This window comes from Tyto alba, unplaced genomic scaffold (assembly GCF_018691265.1).
Source record: "Tyto alba isolate M040663 unplaced genomic scaffold, T.alba_DEE_v4.0 Super-Scaffold_11, whole genome shotgun sequence".
In the NCBI taxonomy this organism is placed as follows: domain Eukaryota; kingdom Metazoa; phylum Chordata; class Aves; order Strigiformes; family Tytonidae; genus Tyto; species Tyto alba.
The window spans coordinates 11,480,101-11,508,100 of record NW_024881273.1 but is presented as its reverse complement, the minus strand read 5'-3'; the positions used below and the strand labels follow the sequence as shown (position 1 = coordinate 11,508,100).

At 43.3% G+C, this 28,000-nt stretch overlaps 1 protein-coding gene across 2 annotated transcripts; it reads left to right on the top strand.

Moving 5' to 3' along the window:
* Nucleotides 1–27,944, top strand: FKBP15 (FKBP prolyl isomerase family member 15). Of its 2 annotated transcripts, XM_042786831.1 has the most exons (30): nt 1–158; nt 1,481–1,590; nt 1,902–1,992; nt 2,629–2,698; nt 3,989–4,063; nt 5,170–5,268; nt 5,698–5,847; nt 6,809–6,877; nt 8,278–8,421; nt 8,889–9,034; nt 9,797–9,845; nt 10,505–10,624; nt 10,889–10,988; nt 11,752–11,855; nt 13,387–13,480; nt 14,315–14,424; nt 14,716–14,826; nt 15,501–15,595; nt 16,290–16,392; nt 18,209–18,241; nt 19,839–20,010; nt 20,525–20,661; nt 20,997–21,152; nt 21,811–21,963; nt 22,329–22,421; nt 22,880–22,990; nt 23,516–23,623; nt 23,820–24,574; nt 25,004–25,094; nt 26,116–27,944. In XM_042786831.1, the coding sequence occupies exons 1-30, from the start codon at nt 94–96 to the stop codon at nt 26,188–26,190; spliced, it is 3,789 nt and encodes a 1,262-aa protein (XP_042642765.1). In that variant the 5' UTR covers nt 1–93; the 3' UTR covers nt 26,191–27,944. The 2 variants fall into 2 exon arrangements, with proteins under 2 accessions (XP_042642765.1, XP_042642766.1); XM_042786832.1 differs by lacking the exon at nt 18,209–18,241.
* Nucleotides 27,945–28,000: the final 56 nt, after the last annotated feature.

Below are 28,000 nucleotides of genomic sequence, written 5' to 3'. Positions count from 1 at the left end.
CGCCCCGCCCCGCCCCGGTCCCGGCCCGCCGCGGCCGGAAAGTGCTCCGCTACCAGGCAGCGCGTTTACGACACCGGTGGCGGGTCCTCGGCCATGTTCGGGGCGGCGGCGGCGGCGGCGGAGGAGGATGACGCGGATTTCCTGTCCCCCGCCAGCGGGTGAGCGGCCGGGCCGCGGGGCAGCAGCCCCGGTGAAGGCCTCGCTCCTGCCCGGCGCGGCGGGCGGCCCCGCGGGGCCCTGCAGAGCCCTCCCCGCTGCCGGCCGGGCGGCCCCGCGAGGCCTCCCCTGGCCAGCGAGACCCCCCGCAGCGGGGCGGGGAGCGGCCCCGCCGTGCTCGGGTTCACCCCACGGTGTGTCCCGTCCCGCCTCGGCGGCGGCGGAGCGGGAGCCCGGTGCCCCCGGGCCGGGGCTGGCTGCCGGAGCGGGTTGGGGCGGGGGGCTCCGGGCTCCTGCCCGCAGCCCCGGGCGGGGTTTTGATCTAGAGCCCTTCGGAAGGGGAGGGAGCGGCCGCTCGGGGCTTGCGGCTTGTAACGGGGGGGACGGGTGAGAGAGAGCCGGTGTGTTTGCTTGAATAAGGGTGCAAGTCCTGAAAATGCCGGGTTAGGAAATTTTTTAACAGGGGTGGCTACTTCCAGTGTGCTCAGCAGTTTTCAGCTTTTGTTGATACCGTTTTAATGTGTAGCACATTCAGTTTTTCTCACGTTGTGTAACTTCTTCCGGCTTGAAGATTCCTCAGCAGTTGTAATTTCAACTGTGCTCACTCCCCACCCCCTTCAAGGAGCCTCTGTTTAATAATCTTGTAAACTAATCACCTCTCTTTTTAGCGAAGGGTTATTTTTTAAAGCATCTCATGTAAAATGCTGCAGATCCACTGGCAGTGGTGTTGTCCTTTGTGGATTCTGCTTTGTAGTTTGAATTACTCACTTGTCCCATGATAGCAGGAGTAGGTGAGCTTAAATGGGCTTAGAGCAGTAAAACTGCAAACAACATATCTTGTAGGAATAAGCAGCTTATCTGTAGCACTGAACCTTCAGACCTTAGACAGGAGAGCATCTATCATTTTAAAATTTAATGGGAAAATGCATTTCCTGGACATTTCAAGAAGTAAAGTTCTGGTGCAGAATGGTGGCTTCTTTGCTGTCATATATTTTTTCCGGTATTGTAACAATCAGCTATTTTATTTGAGGGTAGTCCTAGTTATTGCTTTAAAGTAACTTCTTTTTTGGTGTAGTTTCAGTTTTTGTTCCTTACAGTAGCTTTTGAGGAAATGAAACATAATTGTGCCACTAACCCCAGGCCCTTCATCTAAAAGTTGTGCTTATTCAAATTTAAATGGCTAATTTGCATAGAGAGGCTTAACATGCATCCCTTTATTTATAAAGTGATGGTAAATACTTCATGTTTGATATAACTTACAGTTAGTTGTGTTATTATCTATAAAGCCCATTTATACAGTAAAATAGTTTATTTCTCTTTCTAGTGCCAGATTGGCCTCTCTCTTTGGTCTGGATCAAACAGTCTCAAGCCATGGAAATGAATTCTTCCAGTACACTGCACCAAAGCAGCCTAAGAAGGGTCAAGTGGCAGCTGGTAAGTAACTGGGCTTGAGTGTGGGGAAAAAACTTTGCAGTATGTGTGTCGCTGGGAGAATGAGGGCCTTTGTGAAGAACAGCAGTGCTAATAATTCACTTCGTTTTCTTGAATGATATTATCCTCTAGTACCCTCCCTATGTCTGGTTACTCTAGTGGTCTTTGGTGACTTTGGTAGCATCACTGGTTTTTTTAATCTTTTTCTGGAGTTACTTTTCCCTGGGGGAAGGAATGTGTCGTGGCATTGTCACTGGCCAGCAAATGTGACAGTTCTGTATCACTGACAGGTATTCTTGCTTTTTATTCCTCAGCAGGTCAGGCAGCCCAGAAGGCTCCTGTGGCCCCAGCAGCTTCAGGAGCACCATCAGTGTTCATGGCCACTGCAGTTCATGCTTATCGATAGTAAGTACAGCGGTGGTTTCCTGCATGACCTGTTAGTCTGTGTCTCTGGGAGCTTAAGACCTAATCATAGAGGGAAGATATTTTTGGATGAGTGTGAAGAGGCCATGGCCTATAGACATGTGTCTGCATGGTAGAATGATACAAGTTGATGCAAGTTTCTGCTCAAAAAAAAGTTTCAGTTACTGTGCTGCGGTTCTCAGTTATGCAGTTGTCAAATAAATAGCAAGTTCTAGATTTGGCTGTTACAGGGAACTGCATCCTGGAGTGCTGGCCTGAATTTTGCACCATTTCCAGGCAGCTCTGTCAGATGCTCATGTCTCATACATTCCCTCATGGAAAACTGAGCATAGAGTGACAGCAGTAAAATTCTCTGTCCATTTGACATTGCCATCATGTAAAAACTCATCTGCCCTGGATCTGTGAAAAGAGCAGTTTTCAATTCAAAACTGCATAACATATGTTCATGCAATCTGTGGGCAAGCAAGCAAGTTGTAATGTCTTTAAGCAAGAAAGGCTGCCTGACATTTTAGGCATGAGGAGAGGGGCCTGAACTATAAAGAAGAAAAACTCAGCAACAGTAGAGGGATATCTGAGGCAGGGATGGTTCTGCAGCTGAATATCTCGCTTGTCTTCCAGTACAAATGGGCAGTACTTGAAGCAAGGCAAGTATGGAGCAGCTGTAGTGGGGAACCATGCTACTAAAGAGGTGAGAGACACTTCACTTCTTTAAGATTTTCATGCCAAGAGTGTGCTGGTATGAGGCAGTGTTTCTCTGAGCTCACCAAAACATCTTTGCTTTTGATGTTGGAGGTCTTAGTTCCACTGCTGCATACGCCTTCTGGCCCTTCTGTGTTCTCTTATGGCTCAGTCATTTACCTTGGTGACGTTTCTCTGGAATCCACAAGTTTGTAAGATCTCTTACAACTTGTGCATGAAATATTTTGCAAAATATTTCATGCACTGCACCTTTTCTAATGTTTATGGGAGTGGTTTTGGTACTTATTCAGAATGTCTTTGACAACTGGATCACAAATCTGTGCATGTGAAAATTAGTATAAAGCAAAATTTTGTCCAGTAGTACAGAGATCCTCTGCTTAAGTTTTGTTATTTTGGTGTCAAAAATATCTCTCCTTCCCAAGTACTCCTATAAGAATGCAGCACTGGAATGCCCAGTAGATTGGTGTGTTTAAAAGATACTTTGGATGCTCCTATCTGTCTTTGATGTTGATATTTATGGTGTTTCCTATCCCCCAATTCATGTTGTCTCACTAAATTGCTTCTGCTTTGGCAAGAACAAAATAAAAAGTAGTTTGGTAAACTCATTCCTGAGTCACTGATCTGAGAAGTGTTCAGGTGTGGCCGTTCATGGGGGAGCTGGGAAGGACAGGGCCAGCAGAAGGAAGGGAACACAGCCTTTCTCAGGCTGCCTTTGCAATATCACATCCTGCGCAGCTGGGAACAGCAGATTGCTCCCCGTTCACCACCTAGCTGTGCTGAGTGCAGGTGCGTGAAGGAAAGCACTTTACTTTAGCAGACCATGTCTAGTAGAGCCAAATATATCAACATAATGTTATATCTGAATTGTTTAGTCCTTTGAAAGTTCTCTTCAACTTATTATTACTCAATCTATTACATTGTTTTATGCCTGTATGCCATGTATTGCGAGTTTTATGTTTCAAAGGGTTAGTGCACCATCTTTTTACACAATAACTGCAAAAAATGTGGAATGAGTTAAAGCATCTTGCTTATTGCAAAATAATTCGTTTGAATGGCTTGATTCTTGTAGCTAAATAAAGCTTACATATTTTCAAGAGGTTTTTAATAGGTGTTAGATAATTGCGTTAAGTATTTTTGCTCTGAAAAATGTTGCTGCAAGGTGTATTTGACAAATAATGTAGCCTTAGGCTCAGAATGTGATAAAACACACTGGAACTGAGGACGTTTTGAGTTTCTGCTTTTTTTTCTTTTTCCCGACCCAATTCCTTGTGGAATCCAGTACAGGATCCTCCTTTACATCAGTCAGCAGCAACAGGTCACCACTGCAAGGATCCATCCAGGCTTCGTGCTCACGGTAAGACTGGATTAGAAAAGTGTTCAGTGATCTGTATTTTTTACAGCAAACAGAAGTTGCCTCTGAAATGCTTTTGTTTACAGCCTTTGAGCTCAAACATCTGACTGGCACAGCAAGAGGTGTCACAGTGAGTGGGAGTGCTGTTCTGCTTCTCCTCCTAAAGTGTATTGCACAAGAGACTGTTACAGCTGCTTTTTGCAGAGCACTTCATCAGTAGATTTCATAATGCAAGTTCGTACACTGTAGGAGGTATATTACCTCTAGATCACAGGGGAGCTGGTTTGAGTTTTGCTGTCCTACAGTTGATAGTAACAGAACAAAATTCCTTTTGCTAATAATCTGTAGTTAAGTGACTGAAAGAATAGAACTGAGCAAGCAGAAGGAAATTATAGCAAGAAATGTTTCTCTCTGAAATTTGACACTCAGCATTTTCCTGCTGGTAAGAACAATTTGGAGCATTGTAAGCCCTAAAATGGGATCTCTCGGGAAGTTCTGTTTTCTGCCAGTTTTACAGAAAATTGGTGTGTTGATTTGCTGCTCTTAGCTGGTCATCAGGTGAAATAAAATTTCATGGTTTGATGGATGGAAATTTTACTCTGAAACAGTAGAATTTCAGTCCAAATTTCTGACCAGGATGCTAGCTTGCTCTTTAGTTTTACAAATGCATTTTAAAAGAGTGGGTTATGTAGTTGGCTTCTGGTGACAGGGACTTTTAGAAGTGAAGGAGTGACCCCTCCAATTGATTCTAGAGGTCTAAATATAAGCAATACTTATGAAAAGTAGATTATTTACACTTAAAAATCTCAGTATGTATTATAGAACGTAGCTTCAAATAAACTTGTGAAAGCTGCAGCTTCTGCAAAGAACTTAATACTTGCTCAAGTATTTGAGTTATGTGCTTGTTATTATGGAAGAATTATTATAAATAAAAGCTAATTTGTGCATTCTGAACTTGGGTAGTAATATAGCAGGGTTCTGCCTCTGCTTAATTTCAGTAGTTCTTACTTTAAGCTTCTTTTGAATGTGATTTTTTTTTTTCTTTTTTTTTTATTTTAGTTGAATGCATCTTTTAATGTATAACATAGGACTGATTTCCTTTCTCACAGGTTCAACCCAACAACTACAGTACGTTCTACGATGATCAGAGACAAAACTGGTCCATCATGTTTGAGTCAGAAAAGGCAGCAATGGATTTCAGTAAACAGGTAAATACTTACTCTGGGTGAGCTATGACTTGCTGCCTTTAGAACAGCAGGCAAATCAAGATGTATCAAGTCAGTCATACTTTTTCATTGAAGTTCAGCTTTGAGTACCTGCATGACTGTGAGGCAGATCTGCAGTGAGCCTGGCCGAGTTTTGTTCATTCGATGATGGCCTCTGAGGCAGAGAGCCTGTCACTTCTGATGGGAATTTTGATCAAGATTCTCAAGTACTCTAAGACCAATGGTTCTGCAGAACAGAGGTTATTTACTCAGCAAAATTTAGCAGAAGGAGTTGTGGAATGCCTCATAAGTGCATCTATAACCTGGGCTTGATCAGAACAGTAAGAAATGCATTAGATCTGTAATGGGTCGTAGTGGAACTTGCCAGTCTGTTTTAATGGCCAGAGACACTGATAGGCTTTCCTTCTGCAGGTGTGCATTGCCAAATGCAACAGCTCTCCAGTGCTTGATTCAGTCCTCTACCAGGATCTCCTTCTTGGAGAAGGACAGGGAGTAGAAGGAGGAGACTCTCTGGAGATCGCCTATACGGGTTGGTTGTTCCAGAGCAATGGGCTTGGACAGGTAAAGACGTTTCTGCTGCCTCCTAGTACTGATTTGTGAGTGTGATAGTCCCTGGAAGGAACCTGACACATCTAACATAGTATTGGAGCTGATGTTAAAAGTATTCTTTCAGCCATTTAGGGCACCATCAGTGAAGTCATATGTGTTACCTGTAGGATAATAAGAGATTCTATTACCGTTCAGGAGGAGGTAATTGAAATGCTTTTAACTTTCGTAGGCACGCTCACGTATTAATATTAATGAAAACGGTGAGAAAAGGCAATGATGTTAGCTATGCTCCTTTGGAAACAGCTTGAGGAAGTAATAAGGGCCTTGCCTGACACAAAGCACATCTCCAAATATTAAAAGAATGAGACTGCTTTTACGTCCTCTACAGCTGTGTCAAATCCAGTTTGCTAATAAGCAAAAGAAATGCTTTAATGTTTCAAAGCATTACCTTTAAAACACTTCTGCTGGTTTTACTATTAGTGAAATTCATGACAAAGGGTTTTGCATTTGCATCTATCTGTAGTTGAATCTTTTTGCTATAAAACAGTTCTTTGGTTTTTGTTGGTCTGCCTGGCATTCTTTATAGAGTTTACTCCTAGTCTCCTGAAAGAGTTGTAGATGTTCAGCTGCATATGTCAGTTTAATGTACAAAACTTCTAGACAGTTGTTTGCTGCTTGATATAAGCCTGCTGTGTAGTGTTTTACTTGGCCCAATCCTGTCCTGACCATGAAGCTCAAAGCAGTTTTAAAGTCTGAGTCTCCAGCTATCTTTCGCTTTTAGAAATTGTACTGTGCAGTGGGCTAGGAGCTGTAGCCGTGCTCTGTCTTATGTCTGAGAGTTCATTTTGGAAGTAGCAGAACGGGAAATAGCACATAAGAGATTGTAGGATTTTATGGAATGTGTAAAGTAGCATTCAGAATATTGAAACAGTTGGGAAAAGCATGTATTTTGTGGTGTTCTTCAACTCTCTAGGTGTTTGACTCAAATGTTAACAAAGACAAACTGTTGCGGCTGAAGCTGGGATCTGGAAAGGTCATCAAGGTAGAACTTCTGTCACTTTCATTATAATAACTGAAGTCTCAGAGCTTTGAATTACTGAAAATCTTGTTCAGGATTCATGTATACTGTCTCTGTTTCATATTTTATTTGATAGGAAACACTCTGTAACAGTGACTCAAAATTTTTATTCACAATATTTTATTCACAATATTTTATTTGCACAATATAGCCCAGTCTCCTTTGCAGTGGTAGTGTTGGAAAGAAGCTGTCCTGTTTGATAAAAAGGAAGCTTCATGTTTTCAAGAGCTGGGTTTCTTAGGGTGGTTTTTTTTGTCTTTGTTTTTCTGGAAATCGCTCAATCTATTACCCTATTCTCTGGGAACCCTATTTCTGAAGGTGGATTTCAATTTGAGAAGAACTTCAGATTCCATTCCACGCATTGTGCCTCAGAAGCAGAGCATCAGATAGCTCTGATACAACTCCTGGGAGAAGGTCATGGGAGGGTGAGGAAAATTGACAAGTTTTAGGATGATCTAGTAAAAGATGGTACTACTGCCTAGTGTGGTTTTACCCTCTAAGTCAAATCATGGGGGTTTTGACTGTGTAATAAGTTTTCAGTCCAGGTGGTGTGATACTCCCTTAAGTTAGGCCATAAAATCAGGTTGTGAATCAGAGATGCTTTTGTTCAAATCACTTCCATTATCTGAGTAATTCATATACGACCTGCTACAAGTTGTCCTTTATTGAGGATGCACTATTTTTCTACTTTATTTGTTCTAATGTGTATCTTCTTATTAGTGTTGCCTCAGTGTAGTAGTCATCCTGTTAAATGCTGGCATCCATTTGACAGTTTGCATTGCTCTGACTTCTAAATCTCCTTCCTTACAACTGTTTTCTGTGGGTGCTTTGTAAATCTGACCATAGCAATTTGGAAGTGATCTCTCAATGATGTGGAGTCCTGCTCTTTACCTGAATGCTGTTACCACTGCATGGCCTGCAAGCCACCTGCAACTGCAGAATTTGTTCACACAGCACAGCATGTAGTTCTTTTCTCCAGAATATCAGTGTGATCTGTGATAGCTGCTCAAGTTACAATATTTAAAACTTGAACCGTATTTCTGGAACCATACGGAGACCTGGAAGCCTCCAGCCTTTGTGCTAGAGATTGCTGTATCTGATTTTGTTATGAACATGTTGAGAGCTGCATCTTTATTCTTAAGTTAATGCTGCAGTTTATAACTGGCCATTATGATTTGTTGAAAGACAAAGGTTTAGTGCTGGAGACTGAAAATAAATAGGATTTTACAAGAATCTCTCTATAAGTTTCGGAATCTTTTATAACTGGTGCCTGAAGCTGTCTTAATCAGTGTAATTAAAAGAAACTGTAATGTCACTGATCAAACCGTTTGCTTTCTCTTCTATTGTGTGTCTGAAAACCACAGGGCTGGGAAGAAGGAATGATGGGGATGAAGAAGGGAGGGCGAAGGTATCTCATTATTCCTCCAGCATGGGCCTACGGGGCTCAGGGAGTGGCTGGCCGTGTCCCTCCAGACTCGACTTTAGTTTTTGAGGTGGAAGTTAGGCGGGTGAGTGTCTCCTACCAAGTGTTTACATCTGCTTTGTGGCTGTTGGGCAGCAATGGCTGTGCAGGGTGAAAACCTGTTGACATAAGAACTACAGCTCAGAAACTGTTATAAACCAAATACTTCAGGAGAGTACATATCTCTAATTTAAACCCCCCCACCCATTAAAAACAAAAAAACCACACCAGAATCTTAAACCCAGAAAGCCCCTCTAGGCTGTTTACTAAGACATGTCTGTTCTAACTGTCTTGGGATCTTTTCATTGTCTTATTTGTGAGTCACTTGGGAAAACAGAATACTCAGTGAGGAATGACAGGATGTAAAGACTCAGCTTCTCCAGTTCTGAATCAGTTGTATGCTTTTGCTTGAGGTGCATAAGGTTGACAGGAGTAGTCATCAAAAATAAACAAGTTGCTGAAAACTTTTTTGAGAACCCAAAAAAATGTCTCTTTTGTTACGTGCTTTTTAAGGTGAAGTTGGTAAAGGAATGCTCTGGTTCAGATGGACAGAGTGTTGGTTTGAGGGATTCTCCAGCACCTTCTCCGGTACCCAATGCAGATGGCTTCTCTGCAGACACTGGTTTATTGCCTCCATCTACAATACCTCCAAAGCCTGGGTAAGAAGTAGCACAGCTAAAACAACTTACTGTATTAAAAGATGGCAGTGCTCATAAACATGTGGCACAATGCTGAATTAACATATCATTTTGTAAATGTGAGTTCTCTGTGTGCCAGCTTAGTGCCATCAGTGTGGCAGAGGAATGCTTGCTACCAAGAGTTGCAGGAAATTTTTTGCTTGAATGTCAACTTTCAGATTTAAAGAAATTGAAGTAGGCACAGATGAAGGAACTTACTCCTACAGCTTTACTGAGATCTAGTGTGATTAAGCTGTATGGGTACTGCTACAACTTTCTTATCCCAGGTGGCACTGTAGTCATAAGTTGGTCTGGGTCATGGCTGATTTGTTTAATTGCAAATTTTACATTGTCATTTGTTTCTTAAATTAACTAAATGGGTCAGTCATCCTTTTTAGGGAGTTCAAGTTGAAGTGCTCTTTTTGTTGTTGTACGTAGTTTGTTAATGGGCTTGATTAAAATCGTTTGAACCAGAATGTGGTCATTACAGCAATCAACAAAAATCATCTTTATGTAATCAGCTGTTCTACAGCCATGGAACTTGCCCATAATGATGTTCTGAAATCTACAGATAATGTTAGAAGGTATCTTCCAAAAGTAAGCTAGAAGAAATGCTCACGATGTAAGAAAATGGTTTTCCTAGGAGGGGGTGTATTTGACAGTATTTAGAAATGCAGAATATTGGATCCTGAATTTCATTATTGTTGATCTCCGATATCAGTATACATCTGTTTGGCTTTTCAGGGAGCCAGCTGTTCGGGCCAAGTCAAACTCCATCAGTGAACAGCTAGCAGTAAGTGTTGTTTTTTTCTTAATTAATTTGAAGCCTTAAGTAGGGAAGCTTGATTGGTTTCACCTCTGCATCCAGTTATTGGTGAAGATAAAGTGAACATCATGCAAGCAAGATGCTTTCAAATGTTCACCTTACTAACAGCAAATTAGGGCTTTGTTTTTGAAGGGATTAGCAGAACTTGAGGAACCTCAGTCCTAGTTCCCACTTATAAATGCAAAGTTACCTTGACCTTGTGGACACTCATAAGTCTAATTGTCATCTTGGATAAATGGAGAAATAAAGGGTAATTGGGACAGTCAGTATAAATTTATATAGCTACATGAGAAGAAGACTTCTTGCATGTGCCTCAGGATAGAAAAAGGTGCTAAGCGACTTCCTCAACACATTTTCTTGCTGCTGTGTTCTGTGCAGGAATAGATTTTCTGTGTAATGACAGCAGTGTCATCCCAGGAGGAGAGTATAAAGCAGGCCAGATTAACAAATCCACAGTGTTACCTTGTGTGCTTGAAAATCAGTTTTTCACACAGTCATTGAAAAATTGAAAGAACCAGAATTAAGTCAGTGATTTAGAAGAGTCTTATCCTGACAGATATCTCTGTAATGTCTGAAAAGCCGGGGCTGAGAGACAAAGGAAGAGTAACTGCAAACATTTCTTTTAGAATCCAGATGTAGCAAAGGCAAAGCTAATTTCTCGGATGGCTAAAATGGGACAGCCCATGCTGCCTTTCCTTGCCGGGACAGCAGGTAGTCAACTTGACTCCAGTGACTCGGAAATAGAGGTACATCACCAATCACGTAACTGTGACTTTTTTTTTGATGCTTTTTCTATCATGTGAATTCCTACAAGTGGGAGTCCACAGCAATAGCTTTCCCTTTGTACAGTGAAAGCGTACTCCCTTTCTGTGGCAAAAGGGTTTAATGCTTCCACTGTTCCTGTCTAGTTCAGTTGGCATAATTGGATAACACCTAGTCTTGAGTGATCTTGGGTACAAACTGTTTGCTCATTCTTTAGCATTCCTTTTAATACGCAGAAATGTTTTTAGGATCCAAATACACTGAGAGGGACAGCGCAACCGGTGGCTTCATCTTCAGTGAGACCATCGCAGCCAGCCCACGCAGTACTGCCCACAGTGTCAGCACAAGGTAATATGCTGGTGAGCCTGGGATTGGTATGGAAAAATTTCACTTATTTGGGCTTCAAGCACAAGGGCTGTACGAGTAGGGGATGCCCTTCATGAACTGAAATAGAACCTGACAGATAGCTTCTAATAAGACTTGCTGATCCAAAGCTCCATAGGTAGACTAATTCATAAAGCACAAGACTGAAGTCCTTGGAGTATGTCTTCATTGTGATCTTGTGCACGCATTACTGCTTGAGGAAGAACAGCCACAGTGCATGTGCTGCTCTGTCATCGTGTGCACTGAGGTGGCACTGAGAGTTCTAGGACATGTGATTTGTAAATGGAACTGTTACAAATCGTTTCCCGGTGAACAAAAATGTTTTTGTTTTAAAATGATGGAAGTAAGAGTGAAGGGCATCAGAGGGCTGGCAGCTCTGGAGTGGGCTTGACTTGTCTTCCCATGATGGAATAGTAATGTCAGCTGAGCTGTCTTTGGAGTCAGTCTGAGTAACATATTGTGTCAGTAAACCTCAGAACTACCTTTGTTTGAATGAAAAGAGGTTGTCTAAATGTAGCTCGAATTGGAATTTCTGTGAAAGATTACTCTTGATCTTTTATGTCTTACTTGACTGGATTTAATTTACACAAGGCTACAAACAGGCTTGTGTTAATTTTTTTCAATTTAGTGATTTTTTTTTTTTTTTTTTTTTGGCCATTTCACATTGGGTGAGTTAAATTATTTCTAGCTACTTTATGGCATCCTGAATTTCTTTCTTCCTTTTCAGTACCTCAAGCATCTGGTTCTACACCCCCAGTATCTTCTGCTGCTTTAATACCTGCAACAATACAGCCCCATTCAGCTCTGCCTGGAGGAGCACAGGGCTTTCAGGTACCAAAATGAAATCAAGGAGAATATTGGCACTTCTGTCCTTTCTCATAAGTCTTACTGTCTTCTCCATTGCTGGTAGCAAGGACTCTGTAGCAGCATCTAAGGACAAGAATCCTAGGCTGTTTCCTGTGACTCTTCTTTGGCATTTTCAGGTTTCCATCATGTGCCTCAAAATGTAATCAAAACAGGCTAATTTTCTGTTTTGCTGATGGCTTCTTAAAGCTGAACTAAGGATTAACCAGACTTTAATATCTACTTTTGTAGTAGATAAAATAAAAACTTCCAAGTACTTTTAGAGCAGATGAAAACAAAAGAATTTTAGTTTAAATTTCTCTTGCTCATAGTCTGTTTTTCTGTGAGACCTCATTTGCATACTTAGTATGATTGTGGGTCATGGTTTTTCATCCAGCAAAAGAATAATCCTTTTAAAAGGCTTGTGCTGCTGCTGCTGTAAAGTGATGCAATGTGCTTGCTGACAAGGAGACTTTGGGGGCTAAACACACGATGCGTTTTCTACATCAGATAGTGAAGGCTTAGTACAAAGCTATTGAACAAACACTTCTGTGAAGTCTAAACCCAAGCTTTTTACCGTCCGCTTTCTGTAGATATTTACTCAACATATTTTCTGGAGCTTTTGGAAATCAGTGGCCTATGTAGCATAGACGCACTATTTATTTTTAAAGGGTTCAAGCAGAGGAAGAAAACATCTGATAGTGAATAAAGCCACCAACCACAAAAAAAAAAAAACCAACCAAAAAAAAAAACAACAACAACAAAACAAAACCCCATGAAAAAAATCCCACGCTAAGTCCAAAACCAGTGTGGCATTGCATTCCTTTGGCTTTACATTTTCCTTGTGTTGAAAATGAGGATGGTGTGGGAAGTAACAAGATTTTTAAAAGATAGACTTTTCTATTTGTTGAAAGAGAAACTCATCAATAAAGTGAAGTTTTAATCTGACAGTGATTTGGATGTACTGTTTTGAAAGTTTGACCCCGATGTCCTGAATTATTCTAGAAACTTGGCCAAGTTGTATTGTACTTCTTTTTCCTTGCCTGAGAGTAAATCGATATGAGTGAGGTACTTGTGGCATTTAATGCATTCTTCAGTCTGGCTAGCTCCTGATAAGCACTCGAGCAGTAGAGTTGCAATCAAGTTATGTTGCACTTTTTGAGACCTTCCTAAGAATAGCCTTGTGTTCAGGTTAGCACAACTTCAGTGAGCTGTTCACGTGCTGATCTTTGCCTCTCACAAACGTAGGCTAATATACTTTTGCTTGAACTTCAGTGAAGAAGGTAACTTATTAAGCTGTGGTGACTTGAACACATATCTAAGCCTTGAAAGAAGACTGACTGTTATTTTCCCTACACTATGACTGTTGTGTAATTTGTCTGCCAGGTCCTTAATTCTGTTTTTCGCTTTCCAAATATCATCTTTGCTCTGGGGCTTAAAAAATGTGAAAACCACTTAAGCGTGAGGAGGGGGGGGAAATATCAAAACATACTCTGATCTGCTGAACTTGTTCTGCAAGGCATATCCAGGAATGGCATTTGCTTACCCCCAAACTGCTGCGTCTGCTTCTCAGCTCCAGCCTGTAGGACAGATGTATCCTGCGCCTTACCAAGGTATGTTTAAAAAACTGTGTGTTTTTCTGAAGGCTGCAATGCCTGCAGTAAACTGTTCATAATGATGATTTAGGTAGCAATGGTAGCATACACATACATATTCATCCTGTCTGTAATGGCATGCTGTTTTACAAATTCTTATTTTTTAATACCAGATAGGGGCAAATATTTCACAATAAATACTCATCCTTTCCTTATGTTAAGGAACTTCATGCAGTGTGAAAGGCGATGGAATTTCTAGGTGTGTTCCTAAGGCTGTGTATTACTAAAGGTATTTTTTAGCTGGTGCTTCCAGTTATAAATATAACTGTAATAGTAAACAGCTATCCTACCAGGCAGGGAAAGAATTTAAGTGTACATGTTGAGTCCTTTACTAAGTTAGAGGACACAGCCCCGCAAAAAAAAGGTGCAACATAGGAAGGACTAAAGTAATTTAAAGAACTGTTTAGGTAATCCTTGTTGGTGAAGACTTGAGTATAGCTGAACATTTCCTGGATCATTATTTTTCAGTTCGAAGTTTCAGAAACCAACCTTCATTCCTGCTGTTGGCTTGTACCTCTTTGTGTACTGCTGTTCTAGTTTGTCTGGGGGCTTCCCTCTTGTTGACCCAAGTGCTGTCATGTGGCTCGAGAATTTCCTGTAGTCATAAAACTGCCTGTTCATGTTATTTGGAAAATACCTACATTATTGATTTTCCATATACCATGTTTCTTATTTCTGGGAAGAGAGTGGCTGTCCTATCTGGCAGGCTTCAAAGTGCTAAGCATTGCTTTTGATATGTCTGTCTGCAGACATTTTCCCCTTGTGACTATAGGTCTCTCTTTTCCATTCAAGCACCTGGGGATGTTACTTCCTTTTTGATGACAGAAGCTCGGCAGCATAACACTGAAATCCGAATGGCCGTTAGCAAAGTAGTAGATAAAATGGATCATCTGGCTGCCAAGGTAAAGTATGGCATAGGCAGACTTGTTAATGAAGTTACTGCTATTTGCTCTCCAAATGTAGTCTGAGAAGTTGGCTCTGTTTAAATGCCTGCATTAACTTTGTAGGTGATGTACTAACAGCGAAAATTCCGGTATTACCAGATCTTGAAATGGTAGCAATTCAAATACTATGAAAAAGCTAAGCCCAGGGTTGGGGGGAGGTGCTGTCTTTTACAGTCTTAAATATCAATTGAATCTTACCTACACCCATAAATTAATTTCATCTGGCTTAAGAATGGTTTATCCCTGCAGGTGGAGGAGTTGAAGAAACAAAGCTCTGGTAACAGCTCACTACTGCCTGGTATCTCCTCTGTCACTATGGAAGCCTCCATGATCATGAGCAATATCCAACGCATAATCCAGGTGAGCATGGCCAGCCTTATTTGACTAGTTCCATAAGGAACTGGAGCCCACTGTGTGATTCCTAATGACAATAGCTGTACTGGCTTGGCCCAAATGTCCATCCACCCATGTGTTCTGTTTTTGCATGGCCAAAAACAGCTGCCTAGATCAGAGCATGAGATACACAATGATTTCCACCCCTCTCCCCTGAAAAAAAGCTCTTCTCAACAGTTTGTGGTTTGGGTACTATATGAGCCAGAGTTGATATATTCGTATTTAATAGGCCTTGGCAAAAGGTTCATGTGGGAGAAATTCAGCCTCCTCTTTAACAGTTATGGATTTAACCCACAGCATCCTGCAGAACATTTTCACAGCTGAAGTACCATGTTGCAAGAATCACCTACTTCTGTTTTTCATTACTTAGTCTTATGTTTTGTAGTTTTTCTAGGCAGCAGCCCTACAATCTTGGGTTTTGTGGGTGAAAAAGTAAACCAGACACAATATTCTGTAGAATATGGTTTGGCAACCACTGTCCTGTGCCAAGCTTCCTGCTAAATGTAGCACAGTGCCTTCCTGTGATGTTATGGCAGAAGGTGATGTCTCACCACTGTACTGCATCTGTACAAAACAAAGGATTAGGTACTACTGCAATGAAGTACAAGTAAGGTGAGTATTCGTGCTTGGCTATACTTCAGGAGAATGAGAGACTGAAGCAAGAGATATTTGAGAAGAGCAATCGGATTGAGGAGCAGAATGAGAAGATCAGCGAGTTGATTGAGAGGAATCAGAGGTAAGGAGTGGGAGGGTACAGCCTCTGCATTTGCAAAGACTTTCTAGCTTATGCTTGGTTAGGCATAGCTAGGAGGGAGGTTCTTTAGGGTAGAGGTATGTTCTGATAGTTAAAATTGTGGGTTTTTTAAGGCAGTAAGTGTGTGGGTTTTCCCGCTGTCCCCAGCTCTCTCTGCAGGGCATATCTCCAAAACTCTAGTTTACAGTAAACGTGAATGTGTAAAGGGGGAGAAAAAAACCCCTTATGCTGTCTTCTTTGAGCATGCTTGATTTGCTTCTGGGAGTTACTTTCCTTTTGCTAGCTTTTTAGTAAGCTGGAAGAAACTGTAGGGGATGTGCTGTCCCTAGTTTCACTGTTGGGTGTGTGTTCCATTCAGTTTAAGAAGGGGAATAACTTGTTTAAGGAAATGGTAAAGGTCAGTGGATATCAGATTATCAAAACTCTTGACTGTGTGATAAGACCATTAGACTTGTTGCACAGAGGTAAAGCACTTACACAAGCTGATACAATCCCTGCTGTGCCAGACATACCCCTTCCACCCTTTTTTGATCAGGCTCTTAGGTCAGAATATTGTGCAGAATTGTCTGGGACTTGTCATGAAGAAGACTGCATTGAAATACCACTTTTTCTATCTGAATTTGCTTCAAGTCCATGTCTTTATGTAGATGCTCATGCAGTCTTCCTCTGTTCACAGATACGTCGAACAAAGTAATTTGCTAATGGAGCAGAGGAACCATTCACTGCAAACAACGAATGAAAACACACAGGCAAGAGTGTTGCATGCAGAACAGGAGAAGGTAATGGTGACAGTGAGCAGGGCCATAGACCTCTGACTGCAGCCAGGAAAGGGGCTGCTTGTTGCACTAAAACATGCTGAAGCCTTGTTAGTCAAGGCTTTAAGTCAGTTCTCTTACAAGGCAACTGTAGTTCTGAAAGTTCTTTTGGGAAAAAAAAAAATGAATATTTTCATGACTTTCATGACAAAAGCAGCACAGAAGAGGAGATCTTTATGCTGTTATAGCTTTAATATCTTATGGGAAAGTGTCTGATTTACTGTTAACTTTGTAGGTATATGGCCAAGATGTTGAGGAATTGTGTGTATCACAGGGCTTTGTTGGGTTGAGAACGTGCTTTTAAAATTTATTTAGTTGAACTGACAATTTCAGAAGTTTTATTCCTTCTGTTTAACTGATAACATAGAGTGAATGTAGCTATAAGAAAAAATATTTCCTACTAGAGGTTCTTCGTTGCACTTTTTAATAGTAATCAAAAGCTGTTTGTTTCTGTTGTGCTCTTGTGAAAGGGGCTGTTGGGAAATAGCTTTCAAACCAGTTAAATGCACTTATGCATGGCTGCATATCCTGTAATGTCCACTTACGACAGCCTAGCCCAGGTAGGCTAGCTTTGAGGTGTGTCTCATGCTATCTTATATGCTTTCTCAAGCACTGGCTTCTTAAATTACACCAAATTCAGTCTTGCACTGTGCTACCCTGCTGAGTTGTGTATCTCTCCAATTCAAATGTGAGATGCTAAATGCTTGCTCTGCATGAGGACCACAACTCAGCACACCTAAAAATGTCAAAAACTGCAGCTTTCTAAAGTATGCTAAAGAACAAAGCAGTATATGGCTGATAATTGTATGCTGGTGTGAGCAGACTCACAAAGGAGGACTGCATTTTTCTACTGAGAGCCCAGGTTGCATGCTTGTAATACATAGGGAGTGTGAGAGATTCTAACCAGGAATAGGTGAGATTTGAAATAATAAATAAAATTCTTTCTGTTGGTGAGCACAACATCCAGCTTGTGTGATAAGTAACTTGGGGAGGAAGCATCTTTTGGAAGTATAAGATATGATCTTCAGGAATCTTTTGGGCCTCATCTTCAAAAGGACTCCACTTGATTCAGCAGTCACTGCCTAGGTGATAACACTATTACATGAGCAGACTTCAGGCTAGACCAGAAAAGCCATGACTGGCACTGGGAAATAATTCCCCCTAGTTTTGTGAGAGTATTGACTGTAAATACGAAGACTGATATTCCTTCTTCTTCCTTTTATCTAACCTAGCTTGCTCTGTGACTGCAATTGCAGAGATCCCTGATTCTATCTGTCCGCAGTGAAGAGAATTTTAAGTTATTTTATCTATTCTTTACTTAAAATAGGGATTCACCATTTATTTTGTTATATAGGCCAGACATCTGTACCCAGGATCACGGAGAAGAAGTATTAGTAGCTTGCTGCTTTTGGGTTATAGATCTTCAACCCTGGCAGAGCACATCACAGCTTTAGATGAAGGTTTCATGTACCATAATAACTAATACCCCCACTCTCCAGTGCAGTGAAACCATAGTCACATGTAGGACCAACCGCTCCTGCATCTGTGGTGTGTAATGTACCTGTAGGGATACCTTTTAGCTTCTTTCTTCTTTAAGCCAGGCTTCACTACCCTTTTCTGTGTAAGCTTTTACAGTTCTTGGAATAATGTAAAGGCTTCTCTGGCATGCTTTAGGCTCCTGTAATGAAGCATTTTGCTTTTCTGATGATGATTAATGCCTCTGCCTTTCAAGTTGTGTTCTTAACTCTTCCTGTTTCCTGTCACTGCTTTCTCTTCCTAGCACATGCTGCCAGTGGATCGGGGCTGGGACCAGGTGAGGCAGTGTGTCTGCTGACTGTGCAGGTGATAGATAATTGTGCCCTAGGTAGTGCCAGCCCAGCTTCCTCCTGAAGTAGCTAGAAGCTGATTGGCATTGAAAGAACTGCCTCAGATCTTGAATTAGCAGGGATCTTCAACTTGGAAAAGGACTTTATAAGTGGCTTCCTCTTTCTTGGGGAGCCCTTTGAAAGAACTTTGTCACATTGCTGCTCATTTCACTTCCCCCATGGGAGGAATAGGACATGATCATATAATTGTCAGAGCAGATAGAGATCACATAAGATTCTTGGTACCTGAAAGCTGGAGGCTGGAGCTGAGCTAGTATAGATATGAAGCATTCGCTACAGAAACTTACGCCTAGTAACAGTTCCTGGCATAGGATTTCCTTTTTATTTTTATTTGCCATTAAAGACAAAGGCAAGTGTTAAAATAACCTTTAGATATGTCATGGGGTTTTGTTTTTAGCATGCTAGGAGTTAGTATCTTGAACTGTGGTGAGACATTCATAGAAACATAAGAGGAAAGCAGATCTGGTTTTAGCCAGTCTCTGTTGAAATGCTGCCTCCTCTTTAAAATCAATGGTGTACCATCCTAGCCAGTATCATCCTCGCAGTAGTTGGAACAGTTTTGCTTACAGCTCTTCTCTGTCAAAAGGTGGTGGTCCTAGTCTGAAGAGAAATGCTTTAGCTCTCTTGCGGGGATAAAGCAGAGAAAAACTCCAGTTTTCCTAAACTGATCAGTTACATGAAAATGAAAGCCTGTCGGGAATCTGAATGTAGGCATAGATATAGAAGTTGTTTAGGTATTCCCTACAGCACATGAGGTTTTCTGATGGGTATAGTTCTGTCTTTGCAGAGCATCCTCTGAATTTTGTGTCATGCAACAAGATTGGGAATGTGACTTTGTGTCTTTGTCTTGATGCCTGGAGCTTCTCCTAACATATTGTTTACAAGTTGTCTAACAAGCTGCGTTAGTACCTAGTTTTACATGAGTCACTGATTTTGAGCAGTACTAAATCTAAACAGGTCAACAAATTACTGTGAGAACTATGCTCCAAAACGACAGGTGTGCCCGTGAGGACACCTTGGGGTGACTACGTGCTGTGTGCTCTAGAGAGAAGGTGCTCTTTTGGCTGGAACAAACCTGTGTTTTGTGTGGCTTTTCAGTGATTTGTAAGCTTATTGAAGATAATTAGCGGTTGGAGCTCGGGCTTTTACTCGAATAGGTGTTGTCATAGCCTGAAAACTCTGAGCAGAGCCACCAGGCACTGGTACTAGCCTTAAAAAACACATTTGGGCTTTTCAGGAAAATGCACTGAGTTGACCTAATGTGTTGATGAGGTTGTTGGTGACCTCACGCAACTTTGTAGTCAGTCTGGACAGGTTACAGCCAAATGACTTAGAGTAACATGGTGAAAAAGTTACCGTTATCTCTTCAATTTGGTGATGCCTGTGAGGTGCTGGATCCCAGCACTTCTCTGGCAAGGTCTCCAGTACTTTATCAGTTCTTCCTGTGAGAACAGGTCAGGCACCTCCTTGCACTCACATATTGGTTTTTTTTCTCCCTTTTCCCTGCTCCATTTTGTGATACAGGCCAAAGTTGCAGAGGAATTAGCAGCTGCCACAGCACAGGTTTCCCAACTGCAGCTGGAGCTGACTGCCCACCAGAAGAAGGAAATGGATCTGCGGAAGCAGCTGTCTGCTGCCTTGCAGGAGGCAGAGCGACATGAGATACAGCTCAACAAACTGCAGGCACAGTTAGCAGGTAAGGCGTCTTGTGTCTGTCCCACAAGAGCTCCTTTATGTCATTCTTTTTCCTCTTCTATATGTCATAAGTTTTTCTTTTCCTCTGGGGTATTTATTCCTGCTTTCCCTACGATCAGTCACAAAGGTATCAAGGAAGGATATTGATGCACTGAAATGTCTGAAGAGTATGTGCATCTTTGTTACCACTAAAAGGAAAGCAGGACAAATCAATGAACAAAATCATCCTGTCACAGGGATGCCTTTTGTAGAAGCAATCTTTTGGCATTACTGTCTAACATCTTGTAGAGAAACCAGAGACGTTCCAGTGGTTGAAAAGTTAAGATAAAAGCTGAGTTATAAGCATTGCTATTTCACAGAAGAAGTTCTTGATAAATTCTAGTTCCCACTGCAGGTGCAAGCCATGTTGTTGATTTTTATTGTACAAGAGGCACTGTTCCTTCCCGTCAGCCCCCAAATGCACTAACCTGAAGTATACGTAGTGCTGAAACCCCCAGTAAAGTGTATTTTTATAGAGCTCCAGGAGACATCTGAGGATGCTCAAACTAGATTCAGAGCTGAGAAGCAGAGCCGCAAACAGCTGGACATGAAACTTACAGCATTGGAAGAAGAGCTAGCAGACCTAAAAGTGGAAAAGGAGACACTTGAAAAGGTATGCCCGGTGCCAGCATTATAGAGATGCAGGGTGTCAGTTGTTTGCTGAAATTTAACCCAACATTCTTGATTGTAAACATGCAAGTTAGGTAAATCTTGAGTCATTTTCAGGCAAAGATCCCTGTGCTGGTGGATCCTTTGTGCTTACATGATTTTTGGGGGGTTTGGTTTTGTAAAATATTTTAGCCAGTAATATGTTAATCTTCTTCTAAAATAATCTCAGTTTGATTTTAAGTTGATAAGATTGCCTGCTCAAAGAAGCTCTTTCTGCATGAGAAAGAAAAGCTACTTTGGTGCAGTCTGGCCTATTCTGTGTTCTGTTCTGTATTGCAGAATCTTGCAGAGAGGAAGAAGAAATCCCTCTCAGAGAGAGCTCAAGCAGAGGAAGAGATGGAAGAAATACGCAGATCGTATCAGCAGGAACTGGACACGCTTCGACAGTTGCTGAAAAAGGCAAGGGCTTCGACTGACCAGGCAGCCGCAGAGCAGGTGAGGAGTTGTGGAAGCTTCTCCAACAAGTATCTGAAAGGCTTGTAGGAACCTACAGGCAGGAACTAGTCATGAAAACGCTCAGGTAGTGAAAGAAAGAAAACATTATCTGCTTGGGTTTAGGGGTTAATTTTAACACAGGGTTCACTTTGTAGTATTTCTAAAATATCTTGGTGTTTGTTGGCCCTGCTTCTGACTTTGAGATTTACACTGATGCCTCTCTAAGGAAGTGCATGATTTCAGTAGGCAGGAAGGCTGCTGGGTCACAGTTGTTCTCTGACTCGAATCACAGGCCACTGGTGTGGCTGCAGGGTTTTGAGGCAGCATTAATGCAGGCTGGCACACAGCGTCAGGTTTGGACTGTGTTACAGAGCATGTCAAACCGAGGAAAGGAGAAGCACCAATTTGGAGTTCACAGTAGAGAGAAGAATACAGGACTGCTGATGAGTGAAAGACTGCTTAGAAATGTGCCAAGGGCTCTGAAATCTGAGCCAGAGGGATTGTGGGCAGGAGCTGGTGACAGCAGCAGGGCTGCTGTCTGCATGTGGGTATTCCAGCCTAGGGCAGGAGATGTTGGCTGAAAGCTTGGAGCTAGACACTTGTGCAAATACAGATTGTGTCTGTGTGTGTTCCTAATGATCTCTTACATGATGAGCAGCTATCACTCATCCAGGCAGAGCTGGAATCCCAGTGGGAAGCCAAGTGTGAACGTACGCTGGCCTCTGCCAAGGAGCAGCATGTTAGACAGTACCAGGAGGTGTGTGAGCAGAGAGATTCCCTGCAGCAGCAGGTGTCCCAGCTGGAAGAGAAGGTAAAGGGCTGTTCTTTATTGCTGAAATGTGGTGCCAGGCAACCAGTAACACTAACCAGGAGTCCTTTCCTACCTAATTGTGGCTTGACTTTTTAATTTATTGACTGCTAAGGAATTTGGTCTTGTCCATGTGATGCGTCTGTACTTGCACCTATTACGTTGGGTTGGTGGGCTAGGGAATTTACTACTGCAGTTCTGAATGAGGGAGAGCCAAGATGATGTCAGTCTTGGACTAAAGCAACAGCTACAATCTCTTTTGCTTATCTGTGCTCTTCTGAGTGACTGTCTTTTGAGCAGAAACTATTTTGAAGTCGGTGGCACTGAAAGAGGCTGTAAACTGATGGGCTCTAATTCTTGTCTTGCAGCTTGCGGCTCTAAAACACTCAAAAGAAGCAGAGGAACAGAAGTTGTCTGAGTTTCAGCAACGTTTGGAGCAACTAGAGCCTATCAAAGAGAAGGTGAAAGGAATAACACAGCGGCTAAATATGAACTGGGGTGCTGTAATCACTACCCTCAGGTTACCAGTGTCCAGAATAACAAGAACATGAGTTTCAGAATATGAAAGGGAAGGAATAACTTCAAGTTGTTTCCAGCAAACCAGAACAGGTCCAATGATAAAACCCAGCCCACATTTCACTGGGATCTCAGTAATGCTATGCCCAATTTTGGTGTTACTTGAACTTGAAGAGCTAATGACACAGTTGTGGACCTCCAAGGTTTTGGCTTGGTTGGATATCTTTATTTTGGTGCTGTTACTTTCAGCCAGGTCTTTTACAACTCTCTGTCAAAGCCCTGCTTCAAACTGCACTCGACAATTTACCCCTCACTAAAAATTGGTTTACAGATAACCTATCCATTGCAGGGTTCTTTGTGGTGGTGTTGGTGAAGCTTCTAACTTCCACTTTCCCTTTGGCAGTATTCAGCCTTGCAGTCTGATGTTGTGGTGATGAAGGCTCGCTATGAAGGACGCATCCGAGACCTGGAGAAGGATCAGGATGGATCTTCACCTGCAGGCTTCACAGAGGAAGTGAGCTTCACTATCCAATGTTTCTCCTTACTAAGCAAATCTATTTACCTTGAATTATTTCTCTTTGAGCCTAAATAAGAAGGGAAAACATGATTTTCTCCACAGAAGCCCTGTGTTTCTAGTAGCAGGGTCTGTGGAGGAAGAAAATACATAATCTTCCTGCTGCCCACTTTACTGTTTGATTATTGTGGGGGGAGGTTTTTAGGTTAAAACTTAATATTTGAGGTTTAGATGTAAACCAATGAAAGAGTAATAAGAAATAAGTATCAGTCTGCCTTGTGCTTGTGTGACCTGCCTCAGTTTTGACGGAATGGATTTGGTGTGTATATATGTATAATGGTTCTGAATTATAATGGCACGTTGTATTCTGCTTTGGTATGGGAATTTCTGATTTGAAAAGTGGATTCTTTGAAAACCACATGTTTGGATTTACTGTTCCTTCACCTGGAGAAGTATCTGATGCTGAGTCCACTGCTTCACATGGTAACAAATTGTATCTTTGTTTCCTGTCTTGCTCTTTTCTAGGTAAAGAAGATAATGAACGGTGTATTTCAATCTCTTCGGGGTGAATTTGAGCTGGAAGAGACGTACAGTGGCAGGACAGTTCTGGGTGTTGTCATGAACACTATTAAGGTACAACAGTGATAAGAGATACGAGGTGACCAATGCGAGAGAATGAGTCTTGGTCTAAAAACCACAATTTTACGTTGCAAGTCTGAAATAACTGAGGCAGAAATTTGTTGTGGGTGGCAAAGCAGCCCAGTAGTAGATGATCTGTGATGGTTTATGTTTAGGGTATAACATATGTTCTCTCTGCTCAATTTTTTAGACTGTAACACTGCAGCTGCTCAACAGGCAGCAGGAGAAACCAGATCGTGACAGTGAAAAGGAGGAATCTGGAACAGGAGCAGTGAGACAGAGATCGTGTGGAGCAAAGACGGATCACGAAGAGCCGATGCAGCATAGCCCGGCACAGAGTGATGCGTTCCCAGCTGATCCTGGGGAAGCAACCACAGGCCCCATGGTGTCTGACCAGGAAGGCAGGTCTGCCAGGCCCAGAAGTCCTGAGGAGGACCAGGTGACACAGAGTAGTGGGGTGTCAGAAGAAGAGAAGGTCCAGGGGGAACATCTCTCTTCCACAGCTGAATCCTGCCTGCATCCTGATAAGGAGCCAGTACTTGTGGGACAGACTGTTCCTGAGGTGGATGAGGGCTTTGTCCCACCTGAGCAAAGGCAGGAGAGCAGTCCCATCGGGAAAGCTGAGACTGAACACAGTCCCTCCAGAGTATCTTTGCAGGCAGAAGTTGCAGAATCTTCTGTTGCAGAAGCCAGGCCAGGAGAAGTGGATGTGGCAGTGCTTCCAGAAAAGCCAGCTGCGGAGCAGAAGGCGGAGGAGCCTGTGGGAGGTTCAGAGCCCCCTCCCTTAAATGGTGAGGGAGGGAACTGCACAGACCCATCAGGTGGAGCTGGCTCGGAGATGGAGCCTGCCTTAGGATCCAGCACAGCAGAGCTGAGCTCAGCTATCGTCCGAGAAACGCCAGGAGAGCAGCAACTGGGCTCCAGCCCCAGGCAAAAAGATTCCAGGTAAGGTCTGACTGCTGGGGTAGCCACAGGCCCGGCTCCCGCTGCTCAGCTCAGGCTGGTACGGCAGCACACCCCAGGCTGGGGCAGCTGTGCCCCTGCTGCTGCTGCAGGGCTGGAGCAGCGACACGGCGCCGGTGCTGGCAGAGGCCGGGCTGGCCGGGCACGCTCCGCTGGGGGAGCGGGCGCAGAACGGGCGGGTGTCCGGGTGGAGGCAGTGGTGCCACCATCCCTGGCGAACGGTTCCCCGCCGAGCGCAGCGGGGAGCGTGCAGTTTCTCTAGAATGTTGGTGGCTGACAGATCCCAAGGTGGATTGTATGTGCCTTAAGTTTGCCTCAGCGACAAACCTTTTTTATCATTCTTTAATGTAACTTGTAAAACCAAGATCCCATCATCTACAAGGAAATTGTTAATTCTTTATCTTCTTCCAGCCTCTTTGAAGATGACAACTTCTTTGAAACAGCATCTCCTAAACCACTGAAGCCTCGAGTTCCCTCTGAGGAGGATGATGAGGAGGAAGTGGTGCGTATTTGTATCTTTCTACTCCTACTAAACTGGCTCAGGCATTAACCTGTAGCTTGTTTGTGAAATCCTTCCCATGGCAATTGGGCGACTGACTGGCTCTGCTAGCTGAGCTCAGGGCTTCCCATATGTTCTCTGTATAAATCAGGACTATCTGGGTTTGTTTATTGTTGAGCTTGGAGGTGTTGTGGTTTAACCCCAGCCAGGGGCTCAGCCCCACACAGCCGCTCGCTCACACCCCGCACTGGGATGTGGGAGAGAATCAGAAGAGTAAAAGTGAGAAAACTCATGGGTTGAGGTGAAGACAGATTAATAGGTGAAACAAAAGCCACATACACAGGCAAATCAAAACAAGGAATTCATTCACCCGTTCCCATCACAAACAGGTTCAGCCATCCCCAGGGTAGCCGGGCTCTGTCACACATAATGATGACTTGGGAAGACAAACACCATCACTCTTGAGTGTTCCCTCCTCCTTCCTGCAGCTCCATACCCTGAGCACGACGCCGTACGGTCTGGGGTGTCCCTGGGGTCAGTCGGGGTCACTGTCCCGGCTGTGCCCCCCAGCCACTCGCTGGTGGGGTGAGGAGCAGAAAAGGCCTTGACTCTCTCTAAGCATGGCTCAGCAATAACAAACATCCGGTGTTATCAACATTATTCTCATCCTAAATCCAAAACACAGCACTGTACCAGCTCCTGGGAAGAAAATTAACTCTGTTGCGGTCAGAACCAGGATGGGGGTGTTGCCTGAGCTGAGGCAGTGATGACAGACTCCTGTTGGCATGAAGTTAGTGAGGCTTGCCAGGTTAATTGAGGGGTTTTAGTGTCTTGCCTCTCTCCTATCCTTTTTAGCCTGTAAGCATCTCTCCTGGAATATTAAGACACAGTGTGAGAAATACAAAAACTTCTTGATGTCATCTCCTTAAAGCTGACACAGATTTTGGAGCCAGAACTGTGTAGTGATTTCTAAATACTGGGAAGCTGTTAAGACTGACAAGTTTCCTTCTGGTTTGACTTCCAGAGCATGAAGGGGCGTCCCCCTCCAGCTCCACTCTTTGGTGATGATGACGATGATGATCTGGACTGGCTGGGGTGAAGAGCTGGCCGGTGAGCCTGTGAGCCCTCTCCTCTGGTCATGGCCTCTTCCTGTGCGCTGAGCACTTAATGAGCTGCATCCGCGGGACAGCTGTGAACAACCAGGGACTTCTCAGGCTCTTGTACTGCAGCCTGCTGGGGCCTGGGAGCAGGAGGCTCTTGTTGCACTCTTGAGCGCTCAGATCCATCGCTCTGACCTGGCAAACGTGCGCAGAGGTTGGGACAAGCTGAAGGAATAACCAACCAGTCTTACTGCATGTTTGTATTGCTGTCCTACTTCTGTAAACTGTTGATTCATTAACCTGAAACTTTATGCAAATATGAACTCTGTAAAGTGCTTCAGAAGAACAAATCTGGCAGGACCCTGCACTAGGCAACTACTTTTTAGGAGAAGACAGACTGAAATCTTGTCTTCTTGCCCAGTGAAGATCTTGGAATATTTCTTCTGGTCCCCGGGGTGGCTCCCAGGGACTCTACCCCCTCTCAGCACCACGTATGAGCAAAGTGCAGCGGGAGATTTGGCCGGGAGAGCCCAGGCCGGTGTTCCCCGTGAGCCGTGGGCGCTGAGGGGGGGTGGGTGGGCAGTGCTGTGCGTGGGGCTCGCTGACCCGGGGCCCCACTAGCGGTGCTGCCCGCCGGGGCTCGGGCAGAGCCGTGCTCCAGCCACAGATGCAGCATCTGGTCATGGCTGCTGCAAGAAGCCAAATCCCCAGCTGTGTTTTTCAGAGAGCCTCAAGGCTCACAGAGACCTTGCGAAAGTTCCTCACTGTGCAGCCAGCTTGTCTCCTCTCTCTCTGTGTCCAAAGGTGAGATTTTATTTTTTTTTTTGCTGGGTAGTTTCACTGGCAGTGAAAGCAGCACTACAGATGCATAATGTGCTTCTCATCTAGAGAGTTTCTGCAGACAGCCAAGCCCATCTCCTGTGCCTTTTTCTTTGCTGCTGTTCAAAGCATGGTGATCATAGCACAAGTTAAAACTTAGTGATGGTGGGATGTAAGCTATAACCCACCTTCCCCTGGGCTCTGCTGAGCAGCCAGGGGGTTGGGGTATAACTTTTCAGTCTAAGTGGATGAGGAGAGGAAAGCAGTGAGGCTAGACAGCTGGGCAAACACGTTGGATTTCTCATAGCACTTTTACACTCATTGGCACTAAAGCAACTTAAAACTATGAGCAGGTCTGTGTCTTTAAAACAAATAACCCCCCTTCGTTTAATAAAATGGAAGTGCTTAAAATAACTCTACTACAGTTTAGTTTTTACAACTGTCTCTTATCAACTGAATTTGATCTGTGCCCTCCTAAATGTGAGTTTTTGGGAGGAACAAAAAAAAAGGCCACTGGGCATTCCTGTTCTGGAGTGTAGCAGTGGGGCAGGTCCCTGCCCTGCGCCGCACACTCAGTGCGGCAAATTGCCAAAAGGAGCTGAAAATGGTGCAGGAGAGCAAAGCCAACCTGCTGCCACACAGGGTAAACAGCTGGGGCTTCCCAGGGAGCCACTCCAGAAGTCAAAGCACTGAACAGTTATTCGGTGCGGAATGTGACGGTGTGTGAAACATGGATTTTCTGGGGTTCCCCTTCCTTGTGCTGGTCTGAGTGCAGGTACCCTGATGCGGCCTCTGCACCCCCCGCCTGTGGCAGTGTCCTAGCAGAGGTCATTGCTAATACTAACAAATTCCGGTTCTTGTTTCCCTTTACAGATAGACAACCTGAGGGATTTGCACTTCACTTCTTGAAAAATAAAGTGCAATTGAACCTGTATTTTTTGCTTCATGGACTTTACTTTAGCAGCTTTTATTTACTTCATCTATCTCTAT